Source organism: Petaurus breviceps, unplaced genomic scaffold (genome assembly GCF_028583685.1).
Source record: "Petaurus breviceps papuanus isolate PSGF00001 unplaced genomic scaffold, PetGlider_PUasm1.0 454, whole genome shotgun sequence".
Lineage (NCBI taxonomy): Eukaryota > Metazoa > Chordata > Mammalia > Diprotodontia > Petauridae > Petaurus > Petaurus breviceps.
The window spans coordinates 481,532-503,868 of NW_027186342.1; the positions used below are offsets into that span (position 1 = coordinate 481,532).

General features: G+C 40.6%; 1 protein-coding gene across 1 annotated transcript; it reads right to left on the reverse strand.

The window, feature by feature from the left end:
• Positions 1–331: 331 nt before the first annotated feature.
• On the reverse strand, positions 332–20,744 carry LOC138171621 (keratin, type II cytoskeletal 6A-like). Its single transcript, XM_069101158.1, has 9 exons — positions 20,253–20,744; positions 16,714–16,922; positions 11,934–11,994; positions 11,001–11,096; positions 8,369–8,533; positions 7,295–7,420; positions 6,177–6,397; positions 4,756–4,790; positions 332–2,399 (listed from the first exon to the last, which is right to left on the reverse strand). Exons 1-9 carry the CDS (start codon positions 20,715–20,717, stop codon positions 2,197–2,199), a joined length of 1,581 nt encoding a protein of 526 aa, XP_068957259.1. The 5' UTR covers positions 20,718–20,744; the 3' UTR covers positions 332–2,196.
• Positions 20,745–22,337: the final 1,593 nt, after the last annotated feature.

The window sequence follows — 22,337 nt, forward strand, 5'->3', positions numbered from 1 at the left end:
AAGGAATAGATATCAAAGATTTGTTTGTTTTCTTTTTAAATTAATGATGTAAGGGTCTTTTACAACAGGAGCAAATGAGGTTAGGCACTGGGAGGAAATGCAAAGATGAGAATCACCAGACATCTTGAGTAACAGGAGAAAGCCTATCTGAGCTAAGAAAGGAGGCAGTCCCTCCCCAAAACAGGGGGATCTAGTCCAACTGGCACATATAGGGAAGGTGGGATAACAGAAGTGGTAAGAGGCATCTGAGTCTGGAGTCTTACTTAGGAGATGAACCCCATATTATGTGTTTATCATCAGAGCACATGACAACAAAAATCAGTCCAACCAGAGAGTTTGACTGCCTTTTATTCAAGCTTTTTGAGCAAATGGACCTGGAGGGGGGAGTACAGGAGGAGGACCTGAAACAAGGGTCTTTTTTTCTGTTAACAGTCACCTCTGGAAGCTATACTAGTGGAGAACCAGGATACATGCAGAATTACTCAAGTTCTTTCTGCTGGTCTTGAGAATTACATCCATCTTGTTTTGGTTTGTGTATGGTTGTGTGTGTAGGGTTGTGTATGATGCTTTGGGAATTCCCATTATAAACTCATAAAGTTTCACTATGAGCACCAATCACAGAAAGGGTTGGGAAATGGTCCTACTTTCCCAACCTTCTTCCTAGATTCCAATTTCATGTGAGGGATGAGGGGTGGCCAGCATCACCTTTCAGCAATGCCCAGCACCAGCCTAAGCTGAGCTCTAAGTTTGTTCTATTTTTTGGACCACACCTTACTTGTGGGGTGAGCAAGATGGTGTATTTGTTTCAAAGTCCTTCTGGTCTAGCCAGTCTTGGGTTTCAGGTTGCATCTCAAAGTCCAAGTCAATAGAGACAATGATGATACCAATAAAATAATTAAATAATTCAAGGGGTTGTCATCCAGGAACAAATTGGAGGGGAAGAGAGACAAACAGGACACAGAGGGAAATAGAATTCTAACCTTCAAACAGAATGAGAAAGAGAATGGAAGGAGGTAGGCAAAAGTAGAGAAGAAGGGAGAGGAAGGAGAGCAAAGATCCAAATAAGAGTTGAGTTAGGGAAAGAATGGGAAGAAAAGAGAAGAAAGAGAAAGAAAGACCAACAGACAGACAGAGAGACACAGAGAGGGAGACAGACAGAGAAACAGAGAAAGAGAGAGACAGAGACAGAGAGAAAGAAAACTATCCAAAGAACAGAAATAACTAGCCCCAAACCTTATTACTGGAAGATCAGACTGTAAGGCAAGGGGAGGTGGTGGTGATGATGTGAACAGGGAGACCACTAATACATGACAATTTGATTCTCCATTTATGTATTATCAAGTGTGTCATACCAGGCTTGAAGCCCCTGGAAGCATTTGATCCCCATCAATTAATCTTTCATAAGGTAAATCATTTGTAATATTAGTTTAAGGATAAATGAAAGTAGAATATGGAATCTGCTTTGAAATATCATTTACTGACTTCTGGACATTCAGGCAGAATTGTCAGATCATCTGATTATTAGTATGCATAATTGAAAGCTGACTATATTCCAAAATCCTGCTTTTGAAGGTGGAAAACTGGCTGAAGAAAGGAATCTGGGGAGATGCTGTAATTTGGGCCAATGAACACTGATGATGATGGACGTGGGGCAAAGGAGGCATGGTTTAGTGATGAAGTGGGGTATAAGGCACCCTGCCATCTGTTTTTCCTTCTTTTTCTGCTCTGAGACAATTTGCTGGAATTTTGCTTACTTTGCAGTGAAAGTCAAATAGTATAAAAGCCCTAATCCAAGGGATACCAATTCTTGCTGAGACCCAGAAATGGATAAACCAGGGTCAATTTCTAACACCCCCAGAAAAAAGGAGAAATGATTTAAGGAAATGCAACCTGAGGTCTTCAGGCCAGATATAAAGAAGAATTTCTTAACCATGAGGGTTAATAAACCCTAAGGGAGGCACTTTTGGACCCTGGAGGACTTTGAAAACAAATACCGTTTTTCATCTGAAGAATGGTCTTGGTGAGGGCCTGTCGGGAAGTAAAAGGATGAAAGAGATGGCCTTGAAAGACCTACGAATCCTCTGTTACCATGTCTGACTGTACAAAAGAAATTTCTTTCTGGGTCTTTAGCAGATTATCAGGCCTTAGGGTTGGGAAGCTGGGTTGGGGAAGGGAGGGCAGTAGAATAGAGAAGTTTTAGCTCCGATAGCTTTTCTTAGTGGATGATGTCTTGGAGATGATGCGCATGCTGGAGCTGCTGCCCCCCATGCTGCGGCCACTGGTGGAGCTGAAGCCTCCAGCCCCACCTCCATAGCAGAGGCTGCTGCTGAGGCCACCTCCACCCACACAGACGCCGCTGCTTCCACCATATCCAGTGCTCCCACTAGAAGTGACCACCGCTGAAGGGAGAAAGAGACAAGAAAAACCCTCTCATTTGCATATGGATTTACATCTCATCTGCATAGCAAATATGATAGCATCTCATGCCTTGTAGTGTCTCCTAATTATTGCTTTTTCTTTTTCTCTGCATTCCAAGCCCTTTTCCCAAGTACCTCTCTCGTAAGTGTCTCAATAGATGTTTCAGGTTTTCTCTGTGAGAGACACAGAGGCATCGAGAGGAAGTGGGTACAGTCTGATGGTGCTTTGTATGGTGACTTACAATTATCAACATGCTTTCATATTCAGCATCTCATGTTATACAATAACCTCATGGAGTAGGCAGGACAATATTATTATTTCCATTTTAAAGATTGAGAGAGGTCAACAATACTAACAATAACGGCATTTCTATATTTAAGCTTCTACATATTTTATATTATACATACATATTATATACACATATGTATATATATATGTGCATATATTTATATGTGTATATGCATACACACACACATATATATACTTTGCAAAGTACTTTATACTCATTACCTTATTTGATACTCACAACAACCTTGGGAGGTAAGTGTTATTATTACCTCCATTTTATAGATGAGGAAACAAGCAGGCAGAGGTTAAGTGACTTGCCCAAGGTCACATAGCTAGCATCTAAAGTTAGATTTGACCTCATGTCTTCCTGACTCCAAGATTGGATTGTACTATACTATACCATGCTACCTCTTTGAACAGGTCTGATTATTAGATGTTTCTTTATTGTATTGAAGTGAAATCTGTTTCTCCATGACTTCTATGCTTAGGTCATAGTTCTACCTTCTGGAACAAACCAGGACATATCTTCTTTCTATTCAATGTGAAACGTCCTTAAAAAAGAGAGATTTGACCTTTCTCTAAGGCTTGTCTTCTTAAGGCAAAATGCCTAGTGTTCTTTCAACCATTCCTCAAAGCAACATGATTTCCATACTCCTCACTAACTTACTTTGCCATCGTCCCCTTAAAAGCATGATGGTCAGAATTGAATATGCTGTATTTACAGAATAGTGTAGACATAGTCTGATCCAGGAAAAACCTGAATCACAATAAGGGACACCTAAACCAGAATTCCAGTTCTGACCCTCAATAACTGTAGCACTGACAAGGTGCTCATCCTCTCTGGGCTTTAGAGTATAAAAAGGATAGCAATGCTTTATAGTTCTTCTCTCACAGGGTTATTGTGATGCCCACAATGGATGATGTGTGTAAGGTACTTAATGAACTTCAAGTGCTATGTTATCATCTATTAGTATTATTATAATCTAACCTAAGATTACATTGGCTTGGTTATTTTTTGTTGTTCTTAGTCGTTGCATCATCCTCTTGGGCAGCTAGGTGGCATAGTGGGTAGAGTGCTGGGCTTGGAGTTGAGGGGACTCATCTTCCTTAGCTCAAATCTGGCCTCAGACACTTACTAGCTGGGTGACCCTGGACAAGTCACTTTACCCTGTTTGTCTCAGTTTCCTCCTCTGTAAAATGAACTGGAGAAGGAAATGGCAAACCACTCCAGTATTTTTGCCAAGAAAACACCAAATGGGGTCCTGAAGAGTAAGACACAACTGAAATGACTAAAAAAGCCCAACAAATTATACTTTTGGTTCTTGTTTGCCATGATGCGGTCATTTTAAGCCACCATCTTTTTCACATGTTGGTTCACCGAGCCAAGCATCTGCTTCCCATCCTACAGTGGCGCAAATTTCTAAACAAAGGGCATCCATTCTTACTGAATTTCGCCTTACTGGTTTGGACACAGGGTTTCAGACAGAGCTGGGATGAAGTATTGATCATCCAGGCTCTATTAACACTTATTATAAGGAACCATGTACCTTCAGACTAGTCTCCATCTATTAATCCGTCAAAAATTCTCCAATTTGGGGGTGAATTCACTATTGCAAGGATGACCTCATTAGGTGTTGGGACTTAGACTTGAGAATACCCTGAGATCTTTGATAGATTTCCCCCAAAAGAGAATAGAAATAACTTTATCCCACTTCCAAGTCATCTCTTGTAGTTATTCAGTCATGTCCAACTCTCCATAACCCCATTAGTAGTATGGAACTTTGGCCCTGGAGAAATTCCTTTTCCCCAGCCCTTCTCCAAAGTCCATTTTTTTCACTGGCCTAGAATCTTCAACATTCCCTTTTCTGATCTGGAAGAAGCACCCGAAAAAGTAGGATCTTTGCAGGAAATTTTTTCAGAGGGCTACCCATCTCCCCTGTGCCAACACCTATTACAAAGAGCCTTCTCCAGCCCATCGGGGACTACATAGACTACATTCCCCTTCCCATATCACCCACTGTTCAATAGTGTCTTCAAGTTATTACTCACATATATTCACTGGTCCAACACCCTCTCCAGTGAGTCTATGGAAAGAAGAAGAGAGACATTCTGTTTAATTGAGAAATTAAGTGACTTTGTTATCTTCCTTTGTCTTTCATGTGAGGAGAAGATACAGAGAGAAAGACATTGAAGCATATAGATTCTCCTGCATTAAAAGAAACAGAGGGAAAAGAGGGGAAAATAGAGGAACTGGAAAAGTAGAGAAAGAAGGGAGGGCAAAAATAAGGGGAGAAGGACAGAGAGAAATAGAACACAAAAAGTAAGAAGGAACAAGAACGAAAGCAAAAGCTAGAGAAAGATACAGACCGAGAAAAGGAAATGGCCCTTAATGGCACAGGCAGTGAGAGTTACAAGTTGTGAGGTAGTGTGTATACACACACACACACACACACATATATGTATAGATAGATGTATATATACAGGTAGCATAGGTCCATCCCTAAATAGGTAGTTAGAATGATGACATACATCACCCTCCAAAGGTAGGCACTGTTTCAAAGAGGGAGCTTGGGGCACAGTGTGGATTCCCTTGAAGATGTCACAAAGAGTACTATTGAGGACCAGTGTAAAAATGTCCAAGAACAATTACCACAATTATCCTTTGAATGTCATGAATGATCCCAAGCAAACAATCTTTTTGAATATGATTTTAGTGCCCTGAGATCAAAATGAGCTGAGGGTTTGGCAGCCAGGAGAAGATGATGTGATTTTAAAAAGAAATGCCTAACGTCACAAAGATGATTAAGTTTTAACTCCACCTCTAATTAGTCATGTGGTCTTACAAATGTTTTTGTTCTCCAGGTCTCAGTTTCTGAATTTGTAAAATGAATGGGCTAGATTGAATCATTTTGAAGAGGTCAATGGGCACTTCCTCAGAGAATGGTGGATACTTTCCTAGGGACAGTAAAGGAGCAGCAATGGCTTCATCCAAGACACTCCATCTCTCCTCTCTAGGCATTTTCTTTGGCTATCCTATGTGCCTGGAACACTCTCTCTCCTCCTTTCTGACTACTGACTTCCCTAGCTTCTTAACTAAGATCTCACTTTCTATAGGAAACCTTCCCTAATCACCCTTAATTCTAATGTCTTCCTTCTGTTAACAATTTCCTATTTATCCTGTTTATAACTTATTTGATATATATTTATTTGCATGTTGTGTTCCCTATGAGATTATAAGCTCCTTGAGAGCAGGAGCTTTCTTTTGCCTCTTTCTGTATCCCAGGTGCTTAACTCAGTGCCTAACACATCACAGGTGCCCAATAAATGTTTATTGATTGATTGATTTCATTTCTGGAAATTCAAATAAATTGCTTAATGTTTCTGGGAGTTGTCTAGCCTCATTGTGGAATTATCATACTAGGATGCTGCTGCTATTTAGGTTAAGGTATAGGAAGGAGTTGATTACCCACCTGCACTCCTCGCCCTCCAGCAGCTTCCTGTAGGTGGCAATCTCGATGTCCAGGGATAGCTTGACATTCATCAGCTCCTGGTACTCACGCAGCTGGCGGGCCATATCCTGCTTGGCCTTCTGCAGGGCATCCTCCAGCTCAGCCAGCTTGGCCCGGGCATCCTTGAGGGCCAGCTCCCCACGCTGTTCAGCATCTGCTATGGCAGCCTGAAGAGTGGCACACTGTGGGAGGAGATGATGTGGTTTTTAAAAAATGCCTAATTTCATGGAAGATTATTAAGGATTAGTTCCACCTCTAATTAGCCATATGGTCTTACAAATGTTTTTGTTTTCCAGGTCTCTGTTTCTGGATCTGTAAAACGAGTGGGTTAGATTAAAACATCTTTAAAGTCCCCTCTAGTTATGAAGTCACATGATATTGTGATATAAAACAAAATTATAACAAGACAGATTTAGGTTGGACATTAGGAAGAACTTCTTGACATTGGGAGTCAAACGAAGAGAAGTAACGACTTCTCCAGCCCTGAGAACCTTTGAGAGTCAGAGTGACAACATCAACCTGAATGTTTAGGTATTGACCTGGTGGAAGGTAATTCATTTCTTTTGACTATTCTTTTCTCCTCTAGGAATAAGAAAGCAACTGATCTGTGGCTTATACTGTAACTTGTTAGCCTGAAAAGATGATCAGCTTTCCCCTGGATAGCAGGAGAAATTGAGGTTAATAAAGATGATGATCTAGCATTTATATGGTGCTTTAAGGGTTGCAAAATGTTTAATATACATTATTTTATTTACTCACAGCAGCCCTGGTATCTATTCCCATTTCACAGATGGAGAAATTGAGGTACTGAGCAGTTAAGTGACTCACCCAGGGTCACAGAACAAGGGAGTATCTGAGGCAGATTTGAATTCAGATCTTCCTGACTACAAGTCCAGCATCTGATCCATTGTGCCACCTGCTTAATTCAAGTCTCAGGAAGAATGACTTGATATACTGGGATGTGGAGGGAAATTATGAAATCCTGCTTCTGAGAGGTTTTTAGGTCCTGATTTGGTTAGGTTGAGGTATTTTAGAAGTCAGGATAGTGGCTAAGGTGACCCCTGTGAGTCTCACCATACCTGCTTCTTCAAATTGTCAATCTCAGAACGCAGCCTCTGAATCATCCGATTCAGTTCAGAGATCTCCATTCTGGTGGTACGGAGGTCATCCCCATGTCTACCAGCAGAAAGCTGCAGTTCTTCATACTGTGAGAAAAGAAAAGAAAACACCAAATGTTGGTAGCATTGAAGGAACAGGGACAACGGAGAATAGAAATAAGAATCCCGAGGTTTTCTGGTAACCCAAAAGTCCATGAATTGTTATATTGGTGACTGGTTCATTTATATTTCCTTCACCCAAACCATCACCAAATCCTACGGCATTACTGTGCTATTTCTTAGCCCTTTTCCATTCTGTCGGTATCTACAACCACTACTCCAATCTTGACCATCCTCATCACACATCTAGATTGCCATGTTAACATTCTCACTTATTTCCTGATGACCAGTCTTTCACTCCAGAATTATGGTTCTGCCATCTTCCCTAAATACCATCTTAATCCCATCCCTTCCAGGCCCAAGGCCACATAGCTGCTCTCTATTACCTATGACAGAAGACTCAAAGTCATCTCCCTGGTCTTTATGGCAGCCCCTCATACCTGCCCTGATCACCTCCTAAGACTCCCGGGTTTAGAATTTCTGCTCCAGTTGGTCAAATCTGGTCCTTGTCCTACCACATCCAAAATTTACCCATGGTATTCTCTTTTCCTTGTAGAATGCATATTTGCCTTTTCCATTTAGCCCTGTCTCCCTTCTACAATAAAACCTTGCACTATATTCTTTTTCTCTTTGGAAAGTATAACTCCTCACTTGTTTCTCCACTTTCCATTCACCAACATTGACATCTAGAGATTAGTTCAGTCATTTCTCATCTCCTTGACCTCATTACTCTGTCTCTATGTCATTGATGTATATCCCATCTCCTTTCACAAATTGAGAGATCCCCTAAGGGAGTGACTACCTTCTTTTTGCATATCTTCTATCTCTCACAAGTTTCCAGAAGGAAATTCTACCCACAAGAGATATTTAAAACCAAGGAATGAGTTAGAGACTGGCTGCTTCTGGCTCCAACCTATTTCTTCTTTAACTCCTCACCTTTGACTGGTACCAGGACTCCGCTTCTGCCCGGCTTCGGTTGGCGATGTCCTCATACTGAGCTTTGACCTCAGCAATGATACTGTCCAGGTCTAGGTTACGGTTGTTATCCATAGACAGGACCACCGAAGTTTCTGAGATCTGCGCCTGAAGCTGAGCCAGTTCCTGTGATTGGATCCAAGAAGAGAAATAATTGGAATTGAGGTGTGCGTGTGTGTGTGTGTGTGTGGGTGTGTGTGTGTGTGTGTAAGAGAGAGTCAGAAGAGGAAGACACAGAGACAAAGAAGGAAAAAGAGAGGAGAGAGAGAGATGGAGAGGGAAAAGGGGAAAGGGGAAAGAGAAGAGAACAAAACATAGACAAAGATAGATTTTCTCAAACTCCTTTAGAGATTGAGACTGCAGGACTATGTCTTAGCTTCTAGAATAGCATCTACTATTGAATGAACATCTTCTAGGTTGTATCTAAGAACTGCCTCTTTAGTTGAAAAGAATCAGGTTTTAAACCCTAAACTGCTACTTACAGTGTGACCTTGGACAAGTCACCTTGCAATACATTTTCCTCTTCTATAAAATGAAGGGATTGGATTAGATAACTTACAAGTATCCTTTTCAACTTAAATCAATGATCCTACATGAACAGAATTATAACTGATTCTTTTATCTATGCTAATGAGAAAGGGCAATCGTATGCATAATCCTAAATGGATTTTCTAAAAGAAAAATTTTGAAATGTATTTCTGTCCTTACATGTATGCTGTATTCTTGTAAGTGTAGTCATTGATTTATTCAAAAACATTTATTGATCAAATTGCAAGGCCCTTATACTCCCTTATATCAAGGGAGATCGGAAGCACATAGACAGCTGGGCCAGAAGGTGGGAATATGGTAAGCGGTATAAAAGCTCAAACAAGAGTGGTTCAGAGGTAGGATAAGTCGCTTCACTTCTCACTCAGGTGCAAAAAACACCAGCCTAAGCAGAGCTTCTTCTCCTCTCTTCAATTTCGATGACCATCTGCCTCATAATACATCTTAGGATAGGAAATTAAACATTTTAATTTGGTCTTTTCTGATAACTGACCTAAGCTGACTTGACAGACCTTGACTTAATTCACAGCAAGAGGCAGCAGAAAGCAGAAAAATCACTGAGCAGAGTAAGGTAATAATAGAATCAATCACTAACATTATTCGATGATGCAAAGACAACCTAATCAACTTCTACTGGAAGTCACACTTTTATCTTCTTTCCTTGAGCCATAGCACAAAGTAGCAGAAAGAATACTAGACTAGCAGTAATTTCCATTTGTATTCCATTTACTTGCTGCACCTCTTTGGTCAAGTCACTTAACCACTCTGAGTCTCCTTATCTGCAGTAATATTTACACTACATAACTCATGAAGTTTTGACAAATGAGATGATGTAGAAAGGTATTTCTCAGCCCAAAATTCTATGTAAATGGATGCTATTACTAACTACACTACCTAAATTTCTTTGAGTAGTTTATTTGTTCATTGATTACTGGCCCTAATCTTCTATGGGCACAACTAAGCAACAAGTTCATTGCTTATATTCAGAAGCATGGATTAGTAATTATTTCCCAGTTGATATACTTGGATTGCCCTGAAGATTCAGGGAACACTATCTTTGGGGGGTTTAAATGAATTAGATAAAATCATCTATAAAACTATCTGCTCTCACAAATATAATGAAAATAACAACCAGAAATTAAATGATATAAAATGATAACAATCAAGCTTGGACCCAAAGAAGAGATGTGAGCATGTACCTCTCTCGCTTCATTGAAGTTGTATTCTTGCAAGTGTAGTCACTGATTTATTCAAAAACATTTATTACAGAAGTGAAGGACTATGGGTATGGAATACTACATAAAACTTAATTTTGGCTAGTTTTGCTGAACATTTTTATTCCTCTTTTTAATTTTTGCTGTAAGGGATGACTTTCTGGGAAAGAGGAGGCAAATGATATATATATATGTATTATATATATATATATATATATATATATATATAAAACTTATTAGTTAACATTTAAATTAAAAAGAGATAATCTCCTCTCAGTGGGGCACATCTATCCCTCATCTCCTCATGATTGTCTTTGCTTATGAGGAGACTAGAAGAACACAAAATGTAATAGGTTGGGAGGAAAGGAAAGAGTAGCCTTGGTTCTGGTAATTTTTCAGATTCTTCAACCTCCATGTGTCATGACTGACATTGCCCCTTTCCTTTGGGACCTTCCTTCTTTACTATAGATCGATACCAATGATTAGCTGCTGCCCCCCACTCACAACTTGTGAAATCATAGCCATGGATGGCAGAGGGAATGAAATCACCATATAAGGGGACAAAGGTGACCCCAGACTTTGCAATATTCTCCACTTTGGAAGCAGAGTTGTAAACTTTGGAGAAGATGACCAGCAGCCATAAGATAATGTTACTCTCTGCCTTTTAAAAAGACTTTCCCTGAGAGGAAGAATGAATCTATGGATGCAGGATACCATGGTCTCAAACAAGGCTCAAAGGGGAAGGAGTCAAGCCAGCGAGTAGTTCCAAGAGATGGATGGGAGGGAAATGAAAAGGGGACAGGGATGGAGGGAAGGACTGAGGTCCTCCTTACCGCCTCATAGAAAGCCCTTAGAAAGTTGATTTCATCTGTCAGGGCATCAACCTTGGCTTCCAGTTCCACCTTGTTCATGTAAGCTGCATCTACATCCTGAAATGCAAAATCGGAAACAATTATTGTAATTCTTATCCTTCCCAGACTTAATTCCCCCCTCAGGCCCATAAGTCTGGTTGAACTACTTCTACTCAGCTGGGTGAGTAAGTTTTCAAATGCCAGGCAATGGGATGTTGCTTAGGGGTGGGAATTCTGGGGGTGAGGCTTGGGTGATATAACTTTGGGGTCCCTGAGGGGATATGTAAGAGCTAGAATTCCCTTCTCTATTTCACTTCAAATAAATCCGAGTTTACTGGACATTTATCAGGTGTCTAGATTAAGAGGCTCTTAACTGGGGATAGGGTATCTATGAACTTGGAAGGGAAAAAAATGCATCTTCATTTTCACTAACCTCTAATTAAAATTTAGAATTTTCTTCAATTATTTAAATACATGATTCTGAGAAGGGGTATGCAGCTTTCACCAGACTGTCAAAAGGGCTCATGGCACAAGAAAAGATTAAAAACCTTTTCTCCAGGTAAGGCCTCCATTCCCCAAACACCTTGACCTCTCTGGTCTCTGAGACCTTTCCATAGGCTAGTCTCCATTAGATGGCCTCCTCCCTCTTCTTCACAATGCTGTCCCACATTCTCCTCTTCCAGACTACGCCCTTAGCCTTTACTTCTCAACCTGTTTTGGTCCTCCCAGAACTGCTATACAGAGCACTATCCATCTGCCCTTGCCTTGTTCTCTTTAACTGTAGAGTCAAATCTAGATTTTTCTCCCTTGTTCCATCTTAGAAGAAATCTAAGTTAATTGGGCATTCCCCACTCTACAGGAATGATGTTGGGCAGACCAGAATCAATATCACAGCCTCTTTCTCTCCCCCTTCACCTTCTTGAGCACCACGAACTCATTCTCTGCTGCTGTGCGTCTGTTGATTTCATCTTCATATCTGTTGGAATGAACCAGATGTTAAGTTGAATTAGATCAGGGAATCTGAGCATAAGGAAAAGGAAGCTTTTCTTTTTAAAAAAATGTATTTATTTAATTTCTTCTTAAACATTTCCATGACATAATAATAAAAATATGATTGCACATGAAACTGTAAATCTATTATGTAACTATTATTGTGTAACTATTTTTATTATTTATTATTAAATATGTAACTATTATCATGAAAATAATGATATAATTTTTTTCCCTTCTAAGTTCAGGGATACCCTATCCCCAGTTAAGAACCTCTTAACCTAGAGAGAACACCACAGCTAATAAATGTCCAGTAACTTGCTATTCCTTTTAAATATGTAATAAAGTTATCAGTCCCCAGACAGAATTCAGAAAATAACACTACCTAGGACAACACTACCTAGGACAACACTACCCACAACTCAGGATTAAAACTTGATTAGAATAATAAGCTACTAAAAATAAAACAAAACAAAATAAAAATGAGTAAGCAAAAGAAAACGAACCTGACCATAGATAGCTACTTTGGTATGATCTGGGTTCATACTCAGAGGAAGATAGTGAGGTTAAAAAAAAGCTACTCCTATCCCAAAAAGTAATGGCAAAAGACCAAAAGAGCTCTTGGAAGTACTTAAAAAACATTCAGCAATAGCATAAGAGAGATAAAGGAAAAATTAGGGGAAAAAAGGCAATCCAAGAAAATTATGAAGAGTTAGCCAAATGGAAAAAGAGGCACAAAATCTTAAGGGAAAAAACAACCCCTTGAAAACTAGACTTGGGCAAGAGGAATGAAATGACATTATAAGACACCAAGAAAAAATAAGACTAGAAAAAAATAGAAGAGAATCTGAAACATCTCAATAGAAAAACAACTGATCTGGAGAACAGATCAAGAAAAGACAGTATAAGAATTGTCAGACTACCTGAAAAGGAAGTTTTTCAGGTGAGCAGGATGATATGACTGTGTCAAAACAGTTTGTTAAAGTTCCATGATCTTAAGCCACTAGGCAGAGGAGGCCTCTTGTTAAGGGAAAAAAAATTAAAAGTAGAGGGAGTGGAAAAATTACACCACAGCCAATGAACCCCATTGTTCTGGATCAGAGAAACAAGACTTTATTTCTCACCCCACCCTGATTTTCTGTAACATAAGACATTTATTGACATGTAATGTCTTTGTGTTAGTTTCCTTACTTCTGACATAAGAGAGGTAGGAGATCCTCCTTTCTGTTCCCTCTCACTGGGAGATGTCAGAAAGATTAATTATATTGTTTTTCTTACTGAAATGCGTTTCTTTGGGCATCCTTCCAGGATCCCACAGAATGAATTACCTGTCCCCTGGCTCCCAGTCACTTTACCACATCTTTGTGGAATGAGTCCAGGGACCACCCCTCTAATTCCTCCACCTGAGACAAGAAAGGGAACAGCAAAGGGATCTGACAGCCATTGTTGTCTCTCTTTCTTGGATCTTCTCTGAGGTCTACCCAAGGCTCTTGTGAGCTCTTGGCTCTTCTCAGGGCAAGGTGGAGGCTTCCTATGAATTCATTCATTTCCCCCAAATCACAGGGTGGAATTAAGGAGGGAAGGTTGTGCAGCAGAAAGAATACTGGATGGAGAGAGAGAGAGAGAGAGAGAGAGAGAGAGAGAGAGAGAGAGAGAGAGAGAGAGAGAGAGAGAGAGAGAGGGAACTCAGATTCAAATCTCAGCCACTTATGACCTGTGTAACTCTAGGCAAATCTTTTAACTTCTCTGAACTTCAGTTTTCTCATATGTAAAATAAGTGAAGAGTTGACCTACCTATGAGGTCTCTTCTAACGCTGACTCAAGGATGATTAAGTACATTACCCTAAAAGTTAGTCATCTGGGCTTTCCCTTTCCCTTTAGGCACTTCTCCTAACCCAGGGACAAATAGAAAGCTTGTCAATTATTCTGGATAGTAAGGAAAGAAGTTTCCAGTTACTCTACTGTGTCCTAACATCCCTGAAAGCTAAGATGTCTGTCTTCTTGTCTAGCTTTTGGCTTTCCTGATACAGCCTGATTTTTCTTAGTGTATTTTCAGTAAGTAGTTTATGCTGTTCCAACCTTAAGGACTTAATGAAGCACCTCCCTGTGCTTCCTTTGGGTTCATTGGTTCACATTCTCTATTTATTTCCCCATCAAATCTCTCCACCAGTTCCAAACTCCTCATCTAAAGTTTCAAGGTTCCTCTACCCAGCACCTTTCTTCCAATGGCTCTTGTCTCCTATCATGTTTCAGTTGAAATTCAGGATCATTTGAATTTAGAGCTGGAATGGGCCCCACAGATTTCTTCCTTGTTTGCCCCAGATACTCCAGCTCCACTCTAGCATGTGACCCCCAACAAGTCCCCAAAGAAGAAAGTAACAAATACTGACATTGTTTAACTAAAACCTGCAGAAAATATACTACTAGTTCTGTCTTATCCTTTGATATTAGAGGATTTTCTTTGCAGGTTATCAAATGGTCAATATTTAATGCCAGACAAGCTTCACACTGCTGTTAACCCTGCTCTACGCTTTGCCTGACAACCCCACTAAGCCTGGTCTCCTCAGGAAATGAGCTCTCATTTTAATATGGATCTCACAGTTAAGCAAAAAGGTCTCTTTCCAACCCTGGCTCTGGCAGCTGTGGGATTTGGGACAAGTTTTTCCGTTTCAGTTTTCTGTTCCTTGGTTACCTCCATAAAATCAGTGGGTTGGATTAGACAACTTTCAAAAGTGCCTTCTAGATCTAACGTTGTTGGGGCTAAAGTGAGAAAAATTAGGAAGATAAATCTATAGTTTCTGCCAAAGGTCAACAGAAATGACTTTTGGATAACCTTTTCTTTGGAATTATCTATGACTGGCTACCTGTCTGTTAACACAGAGGATATTCAAAGATCATAGAGTTGGAAAGGTCCTTAAAGATCATCTTTCCTCATTTTAGAGATGGGGAAACTAAGGTCTTGAAGGGGTGAAATCATCAAAGTCATGCAGCAAGTAAGTGGAAGAATTGGAATTTCAATCCAGATCTTAAATCTAATTGTAGTCATCTTCCCACAATATTATATTGTCCCCCTTCTTACTTTCCACTGCCCCATGGCAATCTGCTCCCATACCCTGCACAAACCCCTTATTCTCTGACCTTAGGACCTCTAGATGTCTGCCTAGAGCTCTATTCACTTGCTCCTGAATTAATTCATCAATCCAAAATACTCTCCTCACCCCTTTTGCATTTAACCCTGTCTTTTCCCTCATCCCTAATCTGATTTATAAACAGGACCCATCCAGGAAATGGGCTCTGCCCATCCCATTATTCAGTGTCTTGTCACAAATCTCTGTCTCTGTGTCTCTCTGTCTGTCTTTCTCTCCATCTTACTTTATTTACTAATAAAATGGGAGTATTAACCTTTGCTCATTCACCTCATGGGCTGTTGTCAAGACCAGAAAATAACTGTCTCTTAGAGTCAGTGGGGCACCTCAGCAGATTATTCAATAATCCTTAAAAGGAATCCCTACTTTAATAAATCAAACAAGTAACAGCTTCTGCTTGAAGACCTCCCAAATGAGTGAATCCATCACTTCTCAAGGAAATTCTTTCTATTTTTGGATGAATCTGATTGTTATGAGAAGTTTGTTTGTTTGTTTGTTTTCCTCCTGAAATCAATACTAAACTAATTTCTTTGATTATTCCACCAACTCTTGGTTCTTTGTCCTGGAGTCAAAGACAGTAAGTTTAATCTTTCCTCTATGACACCCCTTCAAATACTTGAAGAAAACTATCAAATGAAGGAATATATTCAAAGCATTTTCTAACCATTAGGTCATATAGATGCGAAATTTATTACTAAAATAATAAATGTTTGATTAATTTGATAGCATTAGCTATTTTATATATTTCACATCTTAGCTATGGGTCACAGATTGTTTTTTGAAAAATTGATTTTTAATAATAATTCACATTTATATTGTATTTTATGATTTCAAAATTATTATGTCACTGTTCAAAGAATCTGGGGTACATAAAAACTAAATGACTTGTCCAGGGTCATAAAACTAATCAATGTGGAAGGTGGGTTGAACCCAGCTCTTTTCTGGCTTCAGAAATTGCACTATAATATCCTTTCTCCAAATAGTGTTACTAATAAAAATGAGAATTAAAACAAAATAAGATAATTCCTTTTCATTATAGTCATGAATATATTGGGATACACTGTACTGTTTTCAGCCTTTGCCTCTGTGTGTATTGTGCACACATGCATTCTAGGTGTATGTCCTTTCCCTCATCAAATTGAGAGTTGCTTGAGGGCAACAACCGTCATCTTCTTCTGGATTTGGCTCCACATCTTCTTATTCCATGCTCTCTAAAGCTGGATTCTATGGACAGTAGCTACATTACCAATGCAAAGAAGGTAGTTTTGTAAGGCATTTAGGGTTGGGGCAAATGCACGGGAATAGTGTAATCATATTATTCTGAACCAATTTCAATTCCTTTCCCCTCCCTAGTGACATGTCTAGAGCTCTGTCCAGCTTTCTGAATGTGTTCTATTATTTTTCTGGAGTGTCTCTGGCCTCTCCTGTCTGACTGGGCAATCCCTAAGGGTAGGAGCTGTATCACTAGCTCTGGGTTTCCTCTGAAATATCCAGAGTATACTAGGTGCCTGGGACAAGGAGATGAATGAGAATGTGGTTTGTGCGCCTTTCACACTCACTTGTTCTTGAAGTCTTCCACTACATCCTGCATACTCTTCAGTTCAATTTCTAGCCTCCCTCTTTCCCCACCGAGGCACTCCAGCTGCCTCCTTAGGTTGCTGATATAGGCTTCAAACAGGGGCTCAATGTTAGCTTTGGTTGTCTTATGGTCCTGGAGGATGCTCCATTTGGTCTCCAAGACCTTGTTCTGCTGTTCCAGAAAGCGAACCTGTATTCCACGGAGAGAAGAGAATCTTAAGCATTCAGAAACAGCAACCTGCCTTTGGAGGTTAGAACACATGAAAAAAAATTGTCTAGTGTCATCAGCAAAGTGAAAATGCTGAAGATCAGGAAGATCTCCTCTCTGCTCCAAAGAGTTGGATTTTTTTTTGTGAGGGGGGAAGGCAGGGCAATTGAGGTCAAGTGACTTTCCTAAGGTCACATAATTAGTAAGTGTTAAGTGTCTGAGGCCAGATTTGAACTCAGGTCCTCTTGAGTCTGGGGCTGGTGCTCTATTCACCACCTAGCCACCCCTCCAAACAGCTTTTTGTGGTGGTTCTGCTTGGGAGGTGAAATAGGAGAAAACTTTGTTTTTTGGCCTTTTGGAGGGCAATTGGGGTTAAGTAACTTGTTATATGGCTAGTGTTTTTGTGTGGGTGTTAAGTGTCTGAGGCCGGAACCGAACTCCGGTCCTTCTGACTCCAGGGCCGGCGCTTTACTCACTGCACCACCTAGCTGCCCCTAGAAACCTTTGTTTAAGTGACAGTATGAATGTAAGAAGCAGAAATGGAATAAATCAAAGCTCCTTGGAATACGAAGGAGAAGCAGGGCTTTTGTATCATCCTCAAGACACCAAATAAGTAGAAGACACATGGAAGGAAGGAAGAATATACAAAGTTTATTCCCCAAATTTATCTAATTCATGTTACATATGCTTTGTCCAAGTCTATATGAAATCAGTCATCCGTTAATTCAGAAAAGCTGAAATGAGAAAGTGAGATGCAGAGCTGAAACTATGGTTGATCAGCTGGGATGTGCCCCAATTGCTAGACTCTTGGAGGACTTTCTTGTGGGCTTTCTTCCTGCTGTGGTGGGAGAACATCTCATACTTCACACCTCACGATTGGTTGACCCTCATTGATATTATTATTTGTCCTTCATTCTTGAAGAGGACCATGACACCAGGAAGGTGATGCCAGGACATGCAAGTGAATTGGATTTAATTGAGGGCTGTTCGAAGTCACCAGCCTCACTTGCTGCTCCAGAGCCATCTAGGTCCAGGGGCAAAATATAGATCAGGATGACTGGAGATGGCCTTGGATGCAGTGGGAAACCTATGCCTTTTTATGCTAAGGTCTTTAACAGGGTCTCAGTCTGGCCAAGGCAATGCCCATTTATTAATTAAAGTTAGGTAAGAAATGAGGCAGAACATGGCTTCTTTATCTAGTCTAAATAAATAAATACATAAATTTGGGAGGAGAAGACCCTCAGGGTTTCTGGTCCAAAACAGAAACGATTGCTTTTACATTCATTCTAAACCAATCAGGACCTAAACAGTAGCCAAGGAGGGCTTGGCCTGGGACCCATTGTTGGCCAATCAATGAGAGCCAGAGTGATTTGGGCCCCCATCAGACCTGGGTGGTAGGAAGGCAGCCCCTTTAAGGGAGTGTAAGGATACAGTCTTGAACTGGTTGAGGATTCTCAATTGAGTTATCTTTCCCAGAGACCCATTTGCTTTCTACTACAAGCCTCTCAGGGGCAGTCTCAGACTCAGGGATTCTCCTTCCTAAAACTCAATTTGTTGCAGGTACCACAACATTCCTAGTTGCAGCTTTCAGTCAAATATAGTGGGAATCCCAGTGAACTCTGAGCTAGGAGAATTGAGTTCTAGTCCCTGTTTTACTTCTCAAACTAGCTGAATAACCTTTAGTAAGTGTCTCCCCCACTTCATGTCTAGGTTTCCTCATCTGCCAGATTGAATGTGATGATCTCTACAATTCTAGAATTCTATGCTACTAATTTGGCTTTCTAGACTTAGTCAAGATCCTAATATCTTGACCCAACATAAGCAATGGTTTCTAGTTTCATTCAATTTTTCAGGACTTGTCCTGAGAGGTTTAGAAGATAGGTTTTAATTACCCTTACTTCTAAAAACATTTCTCAAACCAAGCATAATGAGAATGAGAACGGGTCAGGAGACAAAAGTAACTGAGGCAACATCATGTTTTTGGTAGTCATGGCCACGGGACCTTCCCTCCATTTAAATTCAAAAGATTAGAAGGTAAAGGGACCTTAGAAAGTCATTCCTTCTGGACATTTCATTTTATAATGAGTAAACTGAGGCACCAAGGTGGAGAAGTGACTTACCCAAGGTCATACAGTTAGGAACAGAAAAAAATAGAATGTGGGTCTACTGACCAAGGGTCTCTTCATTATATTTTTCTGCTAATCATTATTCTTTCCTTACTATGACATCTGACTCACCCCACTGTTCATTTGTTATCAAATAATGATAGAATCACATGACCGCACCCTGATTTCTCCCCAGACCAACTTAAGTTCTAACCATCTTTTCTCAGATGCCTTGAAAGTCTGAAAGTAGAAGCAAAAGGAAAAATGCAGGATGGGTTGAGCACTGTCACAAGATGAAAAAATTTAAGAACCACTTCCATGGCAGTGTCCCTGGCAGAGTTTACCCAGGCAACAATCCTGGCAAATAACACAAATATTTTACAGAATTACTGACTTCTAGAACTGGAAGAATTCTTACAGGTTATGGAAGTGAAATGAATTCCTCAAGGTCACATGGCTAATTAGAAAGGCAGGTTGAAGAATAGAACCCTTTTTAGAATAGAACCAGATTTCCTGAATTTTCATTTCTGCAACAAAGAGCTGAATTATTCAGATCATTATCTCTGTTATTTCTTGATTAAGAAGGTGCCCAGTCAACCCATGTGCTAAATGGAGAGCGAAGAAAAGAAAAGGTTTAAAAGGTGAGATGATCATGTATCAGAACTAGAGGAAATGCCCAAAGAATCAACCAGTGTGTTCTGGGACTCAAAACAGCTCTTCCCCCATGAAAGAAGTACTAAAAGCATAGATTGCCTCCACCCTCCACATGCCTCTTGAATCACTGGACAGATGCCCTATTGTCCTTAGGCAGACATTCACCCTGGATCAAATTTGTGATTATTTCATTCTATTTTTTTAGCTTCATTTGATCTGAGTTCCACATGTGAGTTAACAAGTTATCTCATTCTCTGCCATTATCCACGGAGAAAGAAATTATCTGATTATGGGTCAGGGAACTTTCTGAACATATTGTCATCCTAACAGCATTGTTCATGACTATGGAAGTCTAAACATTCTCTGTCCTCTGCTTTACCAGTTGGAAGACCGAAGAACACTGAATAAAATAGCTTTGGAGTAGAGCTTCTTAGGTTGAGGCCATAGTTTCTCACTCTCTCTTCCCAACGTTTACCCTCAGCAAAAATATTAAAATGACAGATCAACCAATAGACCATCAGAGGGTTTTCTACAAGGAGAAGCAAATTCTTACCTTGTCTATGAAGGAGGCAAATTTGTTATTGAGAGTCTTGATCTGCTCTTTTTCTTCCTTCCGAACCTTCTGGAGGGATGGGTCAATCTCCAGGTTGAGGGGAGCCAGTAGGCTCTGGTTGACTGTAACTTCATGGATGCCACCAGATCCTGCCATCATTCCACCTCCAAACCCATACCCCCCAGCCCTATATCCTATGCCCCCATATCCCAAACCACAACTAGCACCTCCATAGCCAGCTCTGCTGGAGCGGTATCCTCCACTGACAGAGATCCTTTTGCCACCCATGAGGTTGTGGAGGCTCCTGGTCCCAAAACCACCCCCAAGACGGCTCCCACTCTTCCCTCCCTGGGACACAGACACAGAGCTGAAGCTTGTCCGACAGCCTGGGAGCAGGGATGCCGAAGAGGCACTGAAGCCCCGGCTTCCCCCAGAGGATTTGATGCTGACCGATCGCTGAGCCATCAGGGAAGTGGGTGCAGAGAGATTAGAGAAGTGGGACTGTCAAAGAAAGGAACAGAGATCCTTCTCAATCTTGCCTCCTAGAACTCTAGGCTTTTATCCTCTCTGGAAACTGGGCTTGGCCAGAGAAGATCACAGACCACTGTGTTGAATTCATCTCCTTGGCATGTTTGGCTATGGTCCATTTTTCATGTCCCACTAATAATCACTGAGGGAATCATGTACACACCTACCAGAGGCAGGACCAGACCTGGGGATTTCTGACACTTAACATTACCCTATTCCATGTCCAGTAAATTTCTTCTCCATTCCTAGTTCTTATAACTGTAACTCCTTCATCTTTATTATGCAACCAGATCCCCCTCATTTTGGATGTTTATCCCTCACACCCCTAATTCCTGTAAAAATGTTTTATTGATATCATTTTTAACACACATTTTCAAAAATATCTCTTCCTTGTCATCCCTCATAACAATGAATGCAAAATAGAGGAAGAAAAATAGTCTAGTAAAATCAACCAACAGAGCCACCAAATCTAACATTATATGCAGTGTTCTACATCCAGAATCACCCACCTCTATCAAGAAAGGAGGAACTGCCTTCTCCTATCTCCTCTTTGAAGCCAAGTTTGGCCATTATCATGTTATATCACTTGGTTTTGATTGCTTTGCTGTTGTTCTTTCTCTTTATTCTTTCCACCCTCTGTTGTTAGTCCTTTATTCCTGGCCCTTAGCTCTTTACCCATCGTTGTTGAAAGACCATTTGATGATTTTTCTTAGTTCTGTATATCTCGTATTTTCCTCCCTCCCCAACACACACACACACACACACACACACACACACACACACACACACACTTTGGTCCTTGGTCATTTAATATTCTCCTCATATTGGTTCTTTTCCTATCCCCTAATCCTAAGAAAATCCCTGTCACTCCCTCAGTCACCCAAGACTAGAGACCCCTGAAAATGCTTCCTATTAGAGACCATTTTGACTACAGCCCCCTCTCCATCACTACTACCACTATCCTGGAGGCTATTCCATTTTAGCCACACCTTTGGCCAAGCCCTAATGAAAGGGTCTGGGAAGCTTGTAAATTCAGGAATTTGCTAGATTCCAGGATATATCTAATAATTAAGGACCTAAGCTCTCTCTTTTGTGAAAACTTTGCCCCTGGGGATGGCTTTTAACTCTTTTCCCTGACCTATTATTTCTCTGCTCCTGTTGGCATGTTGGAAGCTGTCTTGGAACAATCTGTCCCTTTGCTGCCTCTCTGGAGTAGAGGGTTGGGCCACCCTACATCAGCTGTTGTGGAACATATTTTCTTTTTGGGAGGGGAAGAGAATCCTGCCCTTAACCTGGAAGGCATTGTGAAATGGGAGCAGGGTCTCTAGTCTAGGACAATGCCATCTTCAGTGAGAGATGGGGAACCAGAAAAATAGCAAGGGTGGGATGAGGAATATGTGAATAAGAGAAAAGAATGACCTTTACAACAATCATTCCCTTTCCCAGAAATAACCCTCCCCTTCTCTCTCCATCCACATCTCTCTCCTCCTTCTCTTCTGAACCCTTCATGTATTGGAAGAGAAAGTAGGATATCAACTATCTAGATGGTCCTTGGGT